At 54.9% G+C, this 17553-nt stretch overlaps 1 protein-coding gene across 3 annotated transcripts in view; it reads left to right on the forward strand.

Annotated features, from left to right (window-relative positions):
• The window catches only part of POLR3E (RNA polymerase III subunit E), a 33330-nt gene extending 17911 nt beyond the window's left edge, over window positions 1-15419 (forward strand). For 2 of the 3 annotated variants that reach the window (XM_079779889.1, XM_079779888.1), the window contains exons 6-19: window positions 286-335; window positions 1713-1832; window positions 2907-2992; window positions 3131-3175; window positions 3248-3339; window positions 4168-4288; window positions 6932-7013; window positions 7727-7786; window positions 7865-8022; window positions 8262-8323; window positions 8811-9334; window positions 11108-11185; window positions 12851-12976; window positions 13715-15419. In XM_079779889.1, coding sequence (XP_079636015.1) covers window positions 286-335; window positions 1713-1832; window positions 2907-2992; window positions 3131-3175; window positions 3248-3339; window positions 4168-4288; window positions 6932-7013; window positions 7727-7786; window positions 7865-8022; window positions 8262-8323; window positions 8811-9334; window positions 11108-11185; window positions 12851-12976; window positions 13715-13771 — 1661 coding nt within the window. In that variant the 3' untranslated portion in view covers window positions 13772-15419. The remainder of the gene's footprint in view (window positions 1-285; window positions 336-1712; window positions 1833-2906; window positions 2993-3130; window positions 3176-3247; window positions 3340-4167; window positions 4289-6931; window positions 7014-7726; window positions 7787-7864; window positions 8023-8261; window positions 8324-8810; window positions 9335-11107; window positions 11186-12850; window positions 12977-13714) is intronic. The other variant, XM_079779887.1, reaches the window with a different exon arrangement.
• Window positions 15420-17553: the final 2134 nt, after the last annotated feature.

The raw sequence follows: 17553 nt of genomic DNA on the forward strand, positions 1-17553 counted from the left end.
TGAGCTCGGCCCCAGCCCTGCCATCTGTCTGTCTGTGATAGGGATGGGCCGGCCAAGGGGAGAGCATGGAAGGGATGGGTTAGAGATGCTTAACAGCACCCACGGCCTCTGCCCACTGGGTGCCAGCAGCACCCACCTCCCAAAATGCCTCCATGCATTTCCAAACATCCCCTCGGGGGAAACTTGTACCCATTGCGGACCACTGACATGCATCTGCCTGGGGGTGGGGTGAGGGCGGGAGCTGAGGTCTCCCCGAGGCTGTGAGCAGCCTGGTTTCTCTCGCAGCGGGCGACTCTTCGCAGGACGAGGCAGAAGAAGATGTGAAGCAGATCACGGTGAGCTCCAGCCCCGAGGGAGGGTGGGCGGTCGGGCAGGCGGGTCTGCAGAGGGTGCACTGGTGAAACGGATGCAGGAACAGCCTGCTCCTCAGGGCCCTCTTGCCGGGCTGCCTGGAGGGACCGCCGGGCCTCTGCCTGCGGAGCCGCCCCAGCGGGGGGCAGGACCGCCCTGCGTGTGAGAGAGGAAGCCAGGGCATAGGGGTCCCACGCACATACGAACATTGTCTGCCCTGGGCCACAGCCCCGTGTGACTGAGGGTGATTCTGTCTCCAGTGGTGCAGGTTTGAAGCGCTTCTATCTCAGTAGTTATTCCTGCATTTCAGAGATTGTAGGAAGAAGGTTGACCTTCCATTTACGGCTTATAAAGTCTCCCCCATTTAAGTATATTTAGGTTAAATGAGTAAGCGTTTAAAATAAAGTACTGCACAAATGACGTGGATGGTACACAGGGCGGCTAAAGCTGTGGATCCTGGCATCACCCACGTGAGGACTCGCCTGTCCTCCGTAGCTTGCTGGATGACCTTGGATACCGCTCCCCTCCTGGGTGCTCCCTGGCCCTTCGCCCAGGCATTCTTAGGCCTGTGTGCCTTCAGGGGCTCCTGTAGGACCTCAGGGCTCTGTAACCCAGCCAGTGTCCCAGCGCCCCTTGCGCAGAGGGGTAGAGGGTGACTCGGGGCTTGGCTCCATCTGGACTCTAAGCAGCGACACCGGATCTAAATGGCCTGGGTAAGAATGGAGCGTATTGGTTCTTGTTACTGCAAAATTGAGGGGTAACTTCCGGTATGGCTGGCTCCAGGTGCTCAGACTCTGTTAGTGAGGCCTGTTTCGCCATCTCTAGGTTTAGTCTTCCCCTGTTGGCCCCTTTCTCAGGCAAGGTGTCTGTCCCAGTGGTAGAGAGTTGTCCCAGCGCCAGGCTTACATCCTCCCAGCTTCCCTGACCCCAGGGGGAAAGGAACGTCTTTCTCATTACTTCTAAGTCACGTTTCAGAGCGGATCCGTGGTTTAGCCAGCCCTGCACCAGTCCCTGTGCTCAAGGGGATTTGCTGAAATTGCCCAGTTCTGAGCGGCCTGCCCCCCGCTGTAGCTGGGATGTGTGTGGGGGGAGGGATATTAGGTAGGAGCTAAAGGGGAGCTGGTGTTTCTCATAGGAGAACGGGGGTGTTCCAGCAGGCAGAGTGGAAAGGGACTGAGTGCGGGCAGCGACCTGAGAAAGCCGCTCCTGCCTGGGCTGGCAGGTCACAGAGGGACCTGGGAGGCGGAGGGGAGGGTGGCAGTGGGAAGTACCCCGATGTGGGGTCCTCTGGCCTCCGGGGGGCGCTGGGACGGCAGCCCAGGAGGTGGGCAGGCCTGAGGCCGTCATGCCTCCCGTCCCAGGTGCGGTTCTCCCGGCCCGAGTCGGAGCAGGCTCGGCAGCGCCGCGCGCAGTCCTACGAGTTCCTGCAGAAGAAGCACGCCGAGGAGCCCTGGGTCCGCCTGCACTACCACGGCCTGCGGGTGAGCGGCCAGCGCCCCAGGGTGGGCGGATCACATCCCGCACAGTGTCCTCTACGCCCGTGGTCCCCTCTGCCCCAGGGGAGGCACGGCTGCCACCCCGTCCTGGGTGCGGCCCCAGCGCCCCAGCCGAGCGAGCCTCTTGCTGAGCCCGGAGCGGGGCTGCTGTTGGCTCCCCGTCTTCCCTGCCCTGTGGCCTGGACCTCCGGCACACTCACCGGCGCCCACATGGCCAAGGTCGCCGTGTGACTGCACGGTGACTTACTGTGCCTTTTCACCCCGGAACCCAGTTCCTGAAATTGTGTGGAGGAGCCGAAACCGGTTTGGCTCAGTGGATAGAGCGTCGGCCTGCGGACTGAAGGGTCCCAGGTTCGATTCCGGTCAAGGGCATGTACCTTGGTTGCGGGCACATCCCCAGTAGGGGGTGTACAGGAGGCAGCTGATCGATGTTTCTCTCTCATCGATGTTTCTAAGTCTCTATTCCTCTCCCTTCCTCTCTGTAAAAAATTAATAAAATGTATTTAATAAAAAAAAAAGAAGAAATTGTGTGGAGGAGGGAAGCACCCACAGGCTAGGGCTCCCAGCGTTTTTCTAGGGGAGGAGTCGGATTTTCCGGAACCTTCCTGGGAGAGGTTTGTGTTGACAGGGCCTTGGCCTCAGGGTCAGACTTGCAGAAGCTCTGCTGTTTCCTAGTGTGTTTGGGCAAGTTACCTAACCTCTCTAAATCTTCATCTGTGAAATGGGGATAATAATAATGGGACCTGACTTGGTGGCATTACTTTGAGGACAGGTGAGTTGGTGTTAATTACAGTCTTACTGGCACACAGTAGGTGCTCACTGAACGCTAGCTGTCACTGCGGCACAGACAGGCACTGAGGCGCCGTGCTGGGGCTGTGCAGCCATGAAATCTCAGGTAGCCACTGAGGCCCCACCACAGAGCCAGCCTCGGGGTGCCTGGGATCTTGGGGCAGCACAGTGGGTGGCTAGAGCGGCAAGTGGTGAGAACTGGATGGTGGAGGGCTACGGGGCTTCAGCTGAGGTTCCCCTCTCCTCCCCCCCCCCCCCCCCCCCCCACAGGACAGCCGCTCTGAGCACGAGCGCCAGTACCTGCTGTGCCAGGGCTGCAGCAGCGCCGAGAACACAGAGCTCGTCAAGTCGCCCAGGTGGGACGGCACGGTGGCCCCTTGGGTGGCCTGGGCGAGCGATGTGGGAGGGCTGGGCCTCTTCTGGCTGCTGGCAAGGAGGCTTCAGCCGGGGGCCTGCCGTTCCCGGGCCGCTGACCTGCCCTCTCCCCTCCGCAGCGAGTACCTCCTGATGTTGGTGCCGCCCAGCCAGGAGGAGGAGAAGTGAGTAGAGTGGGCTGGGCGACCCCCAGGGCTCTCCTGTGGCCTCTGACCCGCCGCCTGTGTTTCTAACAGAGACAAACCTGTGGCCCCCAGCAACGTCCTGTCCATGGCCCAGCTGCGCACCCTGCCCCTGGCCGATCAGATCAAGATCCTGATGAAGAACGGTGGGTGCTCATGGGTGCTCATTGGACCCTTCACCTCCCGAGTCGGGGACAGACTGAGGACCAAGGGGTGAGGCCAGAGGCTCCTTCTGCCCTCTGCTTGGAGCTGCCCAGTTTTACAGTTCCCGGCACCACCCCACTCCTCCCCTGCTCTGTGAGCGCCTGCCTGAGCCTTAGTTTGTGGGTCTACGAAAAGGGACTGGTAGCTCGGGGCCACCAAGGGCTGATCCCGAGCCCTGCCCATGACCATGAGCTGCTCACCTGCGCAGTGCTGTGGTGCCCACGCGGGACGGGTCTTTTTCTTGGAGGATTCTGTGAGCTAGAACCTGTGGGCACCTGGAGCCGGTGAGCGGCAGACATGAGCCTTGAACCTCAGAGCTGAGTCCCAGGCCCTGGGCTCTTCCGAGATGCCCACTCCAGGGTCTCGGGCCCGAGCAGAGCAGAGCTCCCTGCTGTGCCTGGGGCTGCAGGACTGAGGGCCTTCCCCGACCCTGCCCCGCTTGCTTGGATGGGGGGCTCGGGCAGTTGGGGTGAGCAGAGCACAATGGCTAAGTGTGTGGACTCTGGACCCCGGTGACCTGGCGTCTCATCCTGACTCTGCCACTGACGAGCCAGATGATCAGGGGCCCGTTTTGAACCTCTGGACCCGAGGAGAATGGGGGTGTCTCCTGACACTCGGGCTTCCTCCTGGGCATTGCCTTCAGGATCCACTGACCCGTGTCCTGGTTGTCATTCACGGCTGGGCTGCTCTGGGAGCTGGACAGGCAGAGCCGCGGGGGGCAGGGCAGGGCCCAGGCTCCTCTCCCCGGTCTGATGTCTCTGCCTCCTCAGTGAAGGCCATGCCTTTTGCCAACTTGATGAGCCTCCTGGGCCCCTCTGTGGACTCCGTGGCTGTTCTGCGTGGCATCCAGAAGGTGGCGATGTTAGTCCAAGGAAATTGGGTGGTGAAGAGGTAAGTTGTCTGTAGCCCCTTAGTGGGAGCACTTAATCCACTTACGTTTAATATGGTTGCTGATATTTGGGTTTAAATCTGCCTACATTGCATTTAATGTTCATTCTTACCTTCTACTGGTTCTCCTTTTATTCCATTTTTCCTGCTAATTTGGAAGTTACCCTTTCGTAACTGTTTTAGTGATTCCCTACACATTTCAGCATGCACTCGTGACTTGTCTCAGTTTATATTCATTGCTGCTTTTACCCTCATCCAGGATAATTCAAAGAACTCAGAAGGTTTTACATTTATCTTCCAAGTCACGTGCTGTTGTATAGTGTCCTTCTCGCTACTTTAAACCCCACAAGACATAGTCTCTGGTTGGCGTTCTTTCCATCTGTTCACATATTTGCCTTTGGATTGTGTTCCACGGGTCACGAAGGTGTGTCTAAGTGTGAACTTCTTTTGACGTGTCCTGTTGGGTTTCAGGGGTCTTACCTTTGTGACGTGATGTCTTTCAGCAGCTTCTCTTTTCCTGAGATTCCTCTCTAGCCTATCTGCCTCCTGCCCCACACTGTCAGTTTCAAGGGGGCGGGACTGCCTGTTGACTGCCTCCCTTACGTCCCTGGTTCTCAGTAAAATGCCTGGCACAGAGGAAATGTAGGTGGCTATCTACATTTTATGCACATTCGAATTAGATTAGTTCTAAATGGTGTAATGTGCACACTTTTTAGAAAGTGATATAAAGTGAAAAAGCTGTTAAAGAGTGAATGGTTACAAATTTTTATAAAAGTAATGCACTGCTGCCCTGGCCAGTGTGGCTCCGTTGGTTGGAACGTCGTCCCATGCACCCAGAGGTTGTGGGTTCAATTCCTCGTCAGGGCACACACGCAGGTTGTAGGTTGGGGCACATTTCTCACATCGATGGTTCTCTGTCTCTCTTCTTCCTTTCTCTCTCTCTAAGACCAATAAAAAAAAGTAATTCACTGCAAGAAGTCCATGAAGACCCATTTGGTTGACTAATTACAAAGTGTATTCGTGTCATGGCCACAGGGTGGCGCCCTTGCCCTGGGAAGCACAGGCCCTGCATATGCCTTGGGTATCTTAAATGATGGAAGACTTCTCGATGCCCGTCACTCATTAGATGGGGCCCTGTGTTATGGCACCCGTGAACGAGAGCCAGGGGCACCCAGTTACACACTGGAGGGCATTGGCCCAGCGCCATAGACGCTCCAACCCCTGGCAGCGAGGCCACCATGGCTGGGGCTGCAGCTTGGCCCAGTACCACGTGTGCCCCTGGTGCAGCCGCCCCTTCCAGCGGGTGGTCTGTCCCTGTGGTCTCCGCCCTGACGCCGCCCTGGCCACCCCAGCCAGGCCTCTGGCTCCTTCCGCCCTGTCCCTTTGTGTCCCTGTGAGGGGATGATGCAACATTCACACGTTTGTCCAGTGTGTCTGACTGCTTGTCCTGGGCCCTACAGGGCACTCGCATTCACACACTGTCCCTGACCGCAGACCTGTGGGGCCAGAGCGGGCACAGAATGTAGAGGTCCGGGGCCTGGGCCACATCCACTCAACACCTGCTTAGCGGCCGCCTGCTCTCTCTGGTAGCAGTGAGCGCCGGGGGGCCAGGCCCTGTCCCGAGAGTGTTTATGGGAAGGTGGTGGGCACGGAGCTCGACCTCAAGGATGGGTAGTAGCTGGTGGCCAGGTAGGATTGAGGGGGTGGGGCAGCAGGAGCAGAGGTGGTGCCGCGTGCTGAGTGTCCTGAGCAGCAGGCCTGTGGGCTGGGAGGGTTGTGCTGTGCACATGCGTGTAGAAAGCCTCACGCCTGCGCATTTGCCTCGGCCCTGAAGTTCTCTGAGCCTAGTGCTGGCCCCTTCTCTCAGGCCTCCCCCACTTGTGCTCAGGGCCTGTCCAGGTCCCAGCCCTGCCCCTCACCCCTCTGTCACCGGTCTCTCTCGGGATTGCACGTGCTGTCCATATGGGACCCACTGTTTTCCCAGAGTCTTGGGCTGGCCACGTCTGCCTCCGAGCCCCTGACCACTTCATGTCCGCGCAGTGGCCTGGGGGCTGGGCCAGTTGTGGCGGTGGGGACTCCGGAAGGGGTAGGAGGGCCCAGCCGGTTTGGCTCAGTGGTTAAAGCGTGGGCCTGTGGGCTGAAGGGTCTCAGGTTTGATTCCAGTCAAGGACACGTACCTTGGGTGCAGGCTCGATCCCCGGCCCTGGTCGGGATGTGTGCGGGGGGCAACCAGTGTTCTCGATCGATTCTCTCCCTCCCCCTCTCCCTTCCACACTCTCTAAAAATCATTGGGGGGGTGGGGGTGGGAATACCCTCAAGTGCTCAGGTGAGGGAGGATTAATAGTAACAGCAAAGACAGAAAAGAACCTAAAAGCTTTATTTCTCTCCATGGACTGGAATTCCTATTTGTTAAAAAAAAAAAGGGTGGGTAGGAAGTAGAACTCTTGGGGTGGGGAGGAGAGTGTGTCTCTTTCCTACATATGTGTTCACAGAGCCAGGCTGGGGAAAAGGGGGCTGCGATCCAGGCCTCTATCAGTCCGTTTTGGAAAGAGGCTGGGCTGGGGCTCACATGCGAGTCCTGGGCAGGGGACGGGAGGCAGATGGGGCTGAGGACAGGGACTGACCCGCCACCACCCTCATTGGCAGTGACATCCTGTACCCCAAGGACTCCTCCAGCCCCCACAGTGGTGTGCCCGCCGAGGTGCTCTGCAGGGGCCGAGACTTCGTTGTAAGTGCCCAGGCTCTGGTGTCTGGGTGGGGGTGAAGGTGCTGTGGGAGGAGGTGGGGACAGCACAGGGCTTCCAAGACCTCGGCCAGGGCCGTCGCAAAGGCCAGGCCTGTGTGGCCGGGGCAGGGCCGGGCAGGGCCGGGCAGGGGCTCTCGCGTCCTGGCTTTCTACAGACCCTGGAGTTCCTCTCGCCGAGGCTTGCAAACCCGAGGATTCTGGCCAACGAGCTTCATTTGGCTCGAGTGGCGTTCTTAAAATGTTGCCTTGGTTGATTTTTGCAAATCAACATTATGTTACAGACCAGATTCTAGCTCCTCATGAATAATTAGAGTCTGGTGGGACTGGCCCCCTGCCGAACAGCACCCACTTGGGACAGGGCTGACGATTCCCAGTGCACACGGCGCTGGGCGTGTCTGCTTCTCGTGCGCGTTCCCGGCCTGGCTGCCTGGCTTTTGCAACTCCTGAGCTTGGTCATCTCCATCCCCACCCGCCCTGCCCTTAGCCAGAACCTCAGTGCCTGCCTCGGCAGAGTTCTCGGGGGCCGGGGCGTCTTTGTGGTCTGGGGCCCAGGGTGGGGCGGTCCAGCTGCCTCTTTGGGGAGACAGCCCTGGGGTGCTGTACGAAGGAGAAGACGGTGCAGAGTTGAAGTGACTGCCCACGGGCAGACCACACCCACAGCGGCCCGGCCCTGGGAACATGCTTCTCCCCCGCAGATGTGGAAGTTCACTCAGAGCCGGTGGGTGGTGCGCAAAGAGGTGGCAGCAGTGACCAAAGTAAGTGATGCTCTCAGTGGGCGGGGAGCGGGCGGGGGGCGTTTGGGGCCGGCCGGCCTCACCCTTGCCCCGCCCCAGCTCTGTGCGGAGGATGTGAAGGACTTCCTGGAGCACATGGCCGTGGTGAGGATCAACAGAGGCTGGGAGTTCGTCCTGCCGCACGACGGGGAGTTCATCAGGAAGCACCCCGACGTGGTCCAGCGGCAGCACATGCTGTGGACGGGCATCCAGGCCAAGTAAGGCGCCCTGGGCGTGGCGAGGGGCTGTGGGCCCCCTTCCCATCAGGCGGACATTGCTGGCTGACCCCGCCTCTCGTGGTGGCCAGAACCTGTCTGTCATGGGACGGGGACGGGGAAGGGGAGAGGGCCACAGTGCTGCCAGCACACGGTGTCTTCGGTCAGCAGGCTGTCCCGGGGTTTGGGGTGGTGAGATGATGGCGATGTGGTTTAGAGTAAGTGTTGGCTCTTGTTTTCAGATTAGAAAAAGTCTATAACCTGGTGAAGGAAACCACGCCAAAGCAGCCGGACGGACAACCAGGTGTGCGGGCCACCGGCTGGCCAGGCCTCCCCTCGCACCGGGCTCGGGGCTGGGCCTGGGACAGCGTGGGGCTCTTTCCCTTCCCACCGGCCTCCGGCACAGGCAGAGCTGCAGCCTCACAGACCAGGCACTTCTGCACCCAGGGCTGGTCAGGGCCAAGCCCCTGACACCTGCTCGCTTTGCTCTCGGGGAGGCAGGAGGGGGGTGCGGGGAGGCCCTGGCAGGAGCTCAGCACTAACCCATCCTGGACCTCTGAGCGTGGGAAGCTGGTTTTGCCAGTTATTTCTTCCCTCGTTGCTGGGGTAGCTCAACCCGCTGGGTAAGGTGGGAGTGACGGCAAGGCTGGGCCTCCTGCCGCCGCCCAGCCGGCCCGCCCTGTTCCTGTCCCGTCGGGCTGGAAGGGATTGTCCTCGGGGCACAGAGGCTGTGGCCCCCTCGGCCCGATGTCTGTGCCCTCCTGAGCAGCCTTCCTCTCCTCTCCGGACAGGGCCTGCAGGGCTGGTGTCTGGGGACCAGCGGGTCCAAGTAGCCAAGAGCAGGGCCCAGCAGAACCACACGCTGCTGGAACGGGAGCTGCAACGGAGAAAGGAGCAGGTCAAGGTGTCTGCGGTCCTGCCTGGTGTGCAGATCAAGGAGGAGCCCCTGAGTGAGGAGGGCGAGGAAGAGGAGGAGCAAGCCGTGGAGGAAGGCGAGCCCATGGACACCTCACCCAGTGGTGGCCTCCACAGCAGGCTGACCAACGGGCTGCCTGTCGGGTGGGCCGCAGGCGGGGACAGCTTCAATGGGCACCCGCCCCCCAGCTGTGCCAGCACCCCCGTGGCCCAGGAGCTGCGGGCCTTCGTGGAGGCCACCTTCCAGAGACAGTTCGTGCTCACGCTGAGCGAGCTCAAGCGCCTCTTCAACCTACACTTGGCTAGCCTGCCCCCTGGCCACACGCTCTTCAGCGGCATCTCGGACCGAATGCTGCAGGACACGGTGCTGGCCGCTGGCTGCAAGCAGATACTGGTGCCTGTAAGTGGGGCCCGCACCCTTGGGGGCGGTCGGGTAGAAAGGGGCCCGAGAGAGAAGTCTAGTCACTCCAGCAGGCCTGAGCCCAGCCAGCTTTGGGGGAGCCAGCATGGGGCGTGGGGACTAGGGAAGACCACTGACCTGGGTTCGAGTCTTGGCTCTCGTGTGACGGTTGTGCGTGACTGGGCCAGCCAGCCTTGGGCTCTGCACCCTCCTCTGAGGTGGGCGTTGGTTGGCGTTTGTGTCACAGGACTCGGCAAGGGCTGAAGGACACGTGCCCGTCCTGGTTTCTAGCACCCCCACCCCACCGGCCCCTCGGCTCACTCCTGTCGGCCTTGCCATTTTTAGGGTGATTTCTAGTGTCGCTGGTCTGTGCACCCCGCAGATGAAGAGACTGGTTTCAGAAAAGTGGGATGAGCCTGTTTAAAGGTCAGGTGCCCAGGAGGTGCCAGCTGGATTCTGAACAGTCCTTCCTGCTTCAGTGAGGCGCGGAGCTGTTCACGGCCCGGCCTGCGGGGGAGCCCCTCGCTGAGCGTGGAGGGCCAGGCTGTGGCCTCGGGAAGCAGGGGGGCCTGCTGGCTCTTCTCCCCCCAGGCTCCGCCCCCACCTAGCAGCAGGCAGGGTGAGGTGGGCCGCACTGCCTCGTAACCAGGCAGCGCTGCTGTCTGCAGTCCGAGGCCAGAGCCCGCAGCCGTGGGAGAGCCGAGGCTACGGCCGTCTCTGTCTGAGGAGCGGAAACCAGGGCAAGAGGCCCTGGGTGCCGGCGGGCGAGGCTGTCCCCGGGGAGGTGGCCCTCGGGGCAGGGAGCCTCCTTGGGTAGGTCTCGGACAGAAGGCCCTGGGGCTTGGGCCCTGCCCTCTTTGGAGCCGCCCCTCCTTGACTCCCCAGCAAATGGGTGTAGTTAGCTGCAGGGTCACCCTTCTCTGAGCTGGGCCAGGCTGTCCTGGGCGGCTGGAGTGGACAGAAGGCGAGGGACGCGAAGTGGGGTGTCTCCTCTCCTCCCCCCAGGACCTGCTCTTGCCTGCTTCCTCTTGGTAGGGCGGTGTCTGACACTGCGGCCTTCTCGGCGGCGTGCCCGTCACCCTCCCTCCTGTGGCCCTGACGCGGGCCCAGGCACAGTCCTGTCTGAGGTGGGAGAGGCCTCCGGCCTGTCCAGCCTCGTGGTTTTCCACGGGGCAGTGGAGGCCCCGGGAGAGCGGGACACTGGCTGTGTGACCCCGGGCAGTAAGTGAGCCTCTGACTGCCTTCCTCACGGAGAGGGGAGCGAGACACCTCCCTGCCCCTGGGTCTGATGATCCAGTGAGCCGGCATTGACCCCGCCTGCGCGTTATGGGGTAGCACCAACTGTGCCGGGGGCCGCCTTCCTTCCGCCCCTTCTCCAGGTCCCCAAGCCTGGGCCACCTCTAGACCCCACCAGCACAGCGGCATGGGCTGCTTGGGGGGCGGACAGGGCCTTCAGCTCACCCCGGTACAGCCTGTGGAAGGGACTGGAAGGAGGCGTGTGCCCAGGGAGTTGGGGGAGGCTTCTCAGGACACATGTGAGGGTTGGTATTCAGGGAAGGAGAAGGCTGATGGGAAAGCAGAGTGAGCTAACGCCAGGCTAGTGGGAAAAGAGCCGCTTCCCCGCCGTACTGAGCACGTTGGGGGCTCTGCCATTGTCGCCCCCGAGGCCCTGATGGGGGTGGCTGGCCCCCTCCCCAAGAACCAGACTGGTGCCAGCGGGCAGGGTCGCCATGGTGAAGACAAGCAACCGGCTCACACCTGGGCCTCCGTTAGTTTCCCCCACAGACGGCCGCGTCCCCGGATGAGCAGAAGGTGTTCGCCCTCTGGGAGTCTGGAGACATGAGTGATCAGGTGAGGCGACCTTTGCTGCTGAGAGTGCCTCACGGTTAGGTTTTCCAGCCCTTCCCAGTCCAGACAGCCTGGGCACTGCCAGACCGGCTGGAGGTGCCCGTAGTGTGCGCCCACGTCTGGCTCCCAGTGCCAGCCTGTGGGCCAGCTGCATGGGAGTAGCCTGGAAACGGCTCGAGTCAGCTCGTCGGGAACGGGCCATGTCCTGGTACATACACGGCTACACAGCTTTCTGGAGGTTCTGACCCCGCTGGCTGGCAGGCCGGGCTGGACCCATCGCTCGGGCCTCTGGCAGCGCCATCACAAGGTGCCTCCTTAGTCTGGGCGCTGGGTTTCTGTGAGAAACTCGTTTTCCTCTGGTCACACCTGCAGTCGTGGGGGTCCGGTGACCAGACATGAATTAAACCAGGAAACGCATTGTCTGTGCAGCCATGGACCCTGACGTGCCCACGAACTTGCCTGCACTTTAGAGGTTAAGGTTGCATTGCTCACACCACAGGTGTCCGGGGAGGGAGTGAGCAAGAGCCCCCGCTGAGTCCTTGGCTCCCTTCTGCCTCTTGGAAGGGGGCTGGCTGGCAGGCAGGATATAAAATGGGGGCTCTGATGGGCCGTGGTTGGGGAGCAGTCGAATGATCTCTCTGTGCTTTGGCCAGAATAGGTAGGTGGTCTCAGTTCATTCCTCCTGAAATACTCTGATAACGTAGTAAGTGCATATTTTAAAATCCAGTGAGACTGACAGCTTTATGGGTCTATGCCTGACCCGATTTGCAGCCACCCCCTCGACTACCCAGCAAATGGGTGTAGTTATCGGCAGGGGCTACTGCTTTTTAACTGCCAAAGAGTGCCGCAGAATGCACGTAAGCCGCTGTGGGTGTATCAACACTGTGGCTGCAGGTGTGTTCATTGTAGAGCCAAACGTCGGCACTATGCTGTGACTGTATTTCTTTTTGTGCTACTTCCTGTTTTCATTTGCATGGTCCCTGAACACAGATACCAGTGGTAACACCAATGTTGTGTGATTCCCAGAGGGCCTCTCCAGGGGACTGGCTTACGGAATCTCGTGTCTTCCTCCTCGATTCATTTTGGCTTCCCAGGGACAGGGACTTGGCTGTTCCTTCGTGCCTTAAAGTGGCTCTGTGGTCCTCAAGTAGAATTGTCTGTCTGGGGCTGGAATGTTAGAGGGCAAATCATTCTCCCTCTGAATGTGAGACATTTCCCATTGCATTCCAGCTTTCGGAGTTGTTCAGTGACATCCCACTTCTCTTCTGTCTGGTTTTATTTTGGGATGTAATGCTCTTCGGGTCATCTGTTTCCTAGGTGCCATGTCATGTCTGTGCCAGCACTTTCAGCCACATATTCCTCACCCCTCCTCTGGCTTCATGGACTTTAGATGGCGCTTTCCGCACCTGCCCAATCAGCTCTCTCTCCTGTTTATTATGCATCAGTGTGTCTAAACGGCTTATGCTCTGCCAGCTCTTCACCAGCTCTGTTGGGCATATATCTTTATTTCGAGTCTTCATTTTGTTGGGGTCTGAGAGAGGACCAGTTGCCAGACGTGTTCATCTTTCACCAGAGTCCATGAGCAAGGACTTTGATCATAGACTGGTTTGGGGGGTGTTTCTCTTTTAATTGATTGCTTTCCATAATAACATGTTTTTGCTATTAAAGCATCGACAGGTTTTGCTTGAAATTTTCTCCAAAAATTACCGGGTACGCCGGAACATGATCCAGTCTCGGTTGACTCAGGAGTGTGGCGAAGATCTCAGCAAACAGGAGGTGGATAAAGTGCTAAAGGTATGCCTGTCTTTGTATAACAACATCCAGAGGCAGAGCTGAAGCACGAGGGTGCCCACGACAGGCTCTTCGCTGTCGTAGATGGAGGCGGGCTCTAATCGGCTGCTTTCCTGCCACTCAGTGACTGTTAAATCAGGTCCTTGGCAACAGATAAATGATTGCTCCACCTTCAAAAAGCGGGTCATCTTCACCCTTCAGAGTCCTGACTCTCCTCCCCCCTTTCAGCCTGTACCTCTTGCATGACTTTTGCCATAGCCACATACCAACTCTTGTACTACTAACTTTGAGGAGAAACGGTTTTAACTTGTCCAGTAGATGCGAGTACTTGAGTGTACTACTACCTATATGCTTTTATGAACTGACTGCTCCAAATACCGTATTTGCAGAAACATTGAAACACAGACAGTTGATGACAGTTCCCTTATGTTCTTTTATCTATTATCGTAAACATCCACGGCTGTAAATACAGTGACACTATTTGTGAAGCACCTTTGTCTGGTCAGCTATTCAGTTTTTCTATTTTGTGCTTATCAAGCAGATTTATTTATAGTTCCTCCCTCTTAAGACCCCTGTGAGCAGAAAAGGGGGTCAGGGGCTGAGGCCCAAACACTGAAGGGACAGACCAGGCAGGTCTTGATTTTCCATTTGTTCTATTAATTCCTGAGTCAAGTTGTGAAATTCTGCCCAAAATCACCTTTCCTCCTGATGCCTGCCCCTAACACGTTTCTCTCTTCATAGGACTGCTGTGTAAGCTATGGTGGCATGTGGTACCTTAAAGGGACAGTACAATCTTGACAGTTGCCACAAACCACTACCCCAGTGAATCTCAGCCCCAGGAAGGACAGCAGAGCCAGCAGAGGTGCAAGTCGAGTCTCAGTTGCTTCAGAAGACACAGAGCAAGAGGGACTACCATCTGGAGGCCTATGGCCTGGCGCTGTCCGGGGGACAGAGGGGATTGCATTCAGCCAGTGCTAGGATCACCTTCAGTTGCATTGCTCCCAGAAGAGACCATCAGAACCTTCTTTGCAGTACAATTTGAAAGTCCTGGTTTATTTTGGTTATTTGGTTTCATTCTCATAATAGAGTGTATTCTGACATGGGCAGGATGATGAAAATCATGGTTTAATATTCTACTTTTCAAACTTAATGCCAACAAGGTCTAAGTTATGTTTACAAGATTAAAAAAACCCTCAAGGTTTTTAATATTTAAAATGCCTAGAAGCCAATATTTAGTCTTTGATGATCTATCTGCTAAGACTTCTGCCAATTTCATCAAACAAACCAAATTGAATTGTTTTACTGTTCGGTTTCTATGACCACTTTACCTTGTAAAACAACCCTACTTTATGTAGCAGTCTCAACTGTTTACATGAACCGTAGCAAAAAAACAGAATCAAATTCATCTATTATTAATGTTTGCATAAGGATGCAAACGAAATCAGGTAAGTATGGAACAATGTATAAGTGAGGTTATCACACTTTGATGTAAGAAATTTCTATTTTGTGTATTTTTAAATAAATGTTAACACTAACCTGGCATCGGTGCTGCTGTCCTCAGCTGGCTGCAGGAAGACAGTGCTCTCTGTGTGGAGCCTTGTGCGTCCGTCAGCAAGTGGGCGGGACTCCTGAAAGCAACACTGCCCAGCACATATGCCAAACTGACATGGAGATAGTAAAAAGAAACCAATTCAACTTACTATTTACTTAGCCCAATACAACGAAGACATGAACATGTAATAAAAAATTTCACATTTTCTTGTATTAAGTTTTCAAAATCTGGTGTGTTACACATACAATATTCTCATTTTGAAAGAGCCACAGTTAAAGTGCCCAGTAGCCACGTGTGGTGGCCTGATTGGACAGTGCAACCCCAGAGGGTTATGAAAAAGCAAGCTGGGTTGGGCAAGATGTGAAATTTGCCGTATTGTATTTTGGGGCAATAGCCACCACTATTTGAAGGTTTAGATGGTCTACTTCCCTACACCAACTGCCAAAAAAGAAAAACATCCAATATGGTAGCATAGTTTAACAGGTTAATTGTAGACTATGCTCTTGGTTCTAATACACAAGCCTAAAGAGTAAAACATTACTAAAATTACTCTGGAGTGTGTCCAGCTGTTGTTATTAGCACATTACAAAAGGGAGACCCTTGGGGTACAGCAAAAACAGCACAACCTTAGAGCAAAAAACAGGGTTCTTAGGCCTAACCTTGAAGAGGCATGAATTGAACACTGAGTTCAAACAACTAGAAAAATAAATATAGGAGGAAATAATTAACAAAAATTGAGATAAACATGAATATAAAATAAAATATACCAATAATTAACCAATGAAGGAAAATGGCACAAATCCCAAATAGATGTGTGAAATGGGAAACACTACAGGGGAATTAGACTATTTATAAGCAAAATATGATTAAAACTGGCTAGAAAAAAGTTGCAACAGACATTCTTAGAAAAGACATTCTTAGGTAACAGTTGAATTATATCAAACCTTTAAGACATAAACAATAGGGATAACTTCAATATGTAACAAGCCTCCAAATTCTTATGACAGGCAGCATGGTACAAATAAAGATCCTAATAGTGGATTCGAGCAGCATGTTTGATACTGCCATAATACAAAACCACTAAGAGAAATGCAAGGGAGGTATCACAGTGTCCATTAACAGCTCACACTATGGGGAAAAAAAAAACAAACATCTTGGGGATCAAAAATCTACAGTTCATGCCAGGTACAAGTTCTTAAAATAGGATTAATGGAGTCTTTATTAAAGGAAAACTAATAAATATTGGACATATTCCTTAGGATTGAGACAGATGTTTACTCACCACAATTATTTAATACTAGAGGCCCAATGCACACAATTTGTTCATGGGTAGGGTCCCTAGGCCTGGCTGGCGATCAGGGCCCATTGGGGGCTGCTGGCCGGGGCTGTCCTTCGTTCTGTGCTGCCCCCTGGTGGTCAGCACATGTATAGCAAGCAATCGAACTCCCACAAGAACACTATATTAGCTTTTTATATAGATAGATAGATTCTGGGGATACTGGATAAAGCAGATAAGAATAAGGGAGCCCTATTTAGTTTGACTCAGTGAATACAGCATCAGCCCGTGAACTGAAGGGTCCTGGGTGTCCTGTGTTCAATTCCAGTCAAGGGCACGCACCTTGGTTGTAGGCACAATCCCCAGCCCTGGTTAGGGAATGTGCAGGAGGCAACCAATCTATTTGTCATCTATGTTTCTCTCTGTCTCTCCCCCCTCCTCCCACTCTCTCTAAACATCAATGGAAAAATATCTTTGGGTGAGGACTAACAACAAAAAGAATAAGGAGAAAGATATAAAAATAGAGGAGTCAAAATTAATATTTTTTTCAGATACATCAATACAATTATCTAAAAGCTGTTCTCAGAATTAAACAAGATAGCTGGAGTCAATAGCTTTCTTATCTGCATCTAAGACAATATAACAAAGATCTTGTAACCTCTAGGAGAAGAACCTTTTAAAATGTACAGAACCTAAATGATAAAAAAGTTGAAAGCTTGATGAGAGACACAATATCATTTGAACAAGTAGGAAGATAGACCCATGTTTTTGGACTGAAGTCTCTATATCATGGTCTGTTTTTTATATTTATTTTTATTTTTATATTAGAGGCCCGATGCACGAAGATTCGTGCAAGAATGGGCCTTCCTTCCCCTGGCGGCCGGCACTGCCTTCAATCTGGCCTGCCAGAGCCACCGTTCCACCTTCCCACGCTGCCCAGAGGCCTGGAGCTGCTGGAGTGGTGCGGAGTGTCTGCAATGTCACCATGGCGACGACATAAGCATCCTGGCTACTCAGCGCCTGTGTATGCAAATTAACCCACCAACTTTGTTGGATTGATTTGCATACTCCTGATTGGCTGGTGGGTGTCACGAAGGTACGGTCAATTTGCATCCTCTTTTATTAGTGTAGATTTTTGTTTTCAGAGAGGAAGGAAGAAGAGAGAGGAACATCAATGATGAGAGAGAATCATTGATCAGCTGCCTCCTGCATGCCCCCTACTGGGAATCGAGCCCTGACCAGGAACCAAACCATGACCTCCTGGTTCATAGGTCAATGAAGTTCATATTGGGGGGGAAAAAAGCAAAGTATTCCAGGAAAATTGTGAAGAAGCAATGAGGGTAACTTCTTATCAGTTAAATATATCAAGCTGTACAGCAATTAAAAATTATTCTATGTGCCTGAAAATCAGATCCTAGAATAGAAATTAAAATTATGTAGAAATTTAGGACTATTTCAAGTGGTAGAGACTAGATTTAGAATGGTGTTTAAGATTATTCTAGGAAGATGGTAGGGCAGGAAGCACCAGGAATGAACCAGGATACCTGTATTAGAACAAAGGACCCTATTCTCCAATACAGGAATCTGTGCTTTTATTGCTGATTCTGGTGATAGAAATGCAGACAAAAGGTGGGCAGCCATTGTTGACCTCACCCTATTGCTGCAAGCCCTTACTACTGAGGTGATACCAGGGGATTTAAAAGTCTGGCATGCCCTCACCCACCCTCCTCATCATTTTTCCCGTTTGGAGAT

This window comes from Cnephaeus nilssonii, assembly GCF_951640355.1.
Source record: "Cnephaeus nilssonii genome assembly, chromosome: 2".
Classification (NCBI taxonomy): Eukaryota; Metazoa; Chordata; class Mammalia; order Chiroptera; family Vespertilionidae; genus Cnephaeus; species Cnephaeus nilssonii.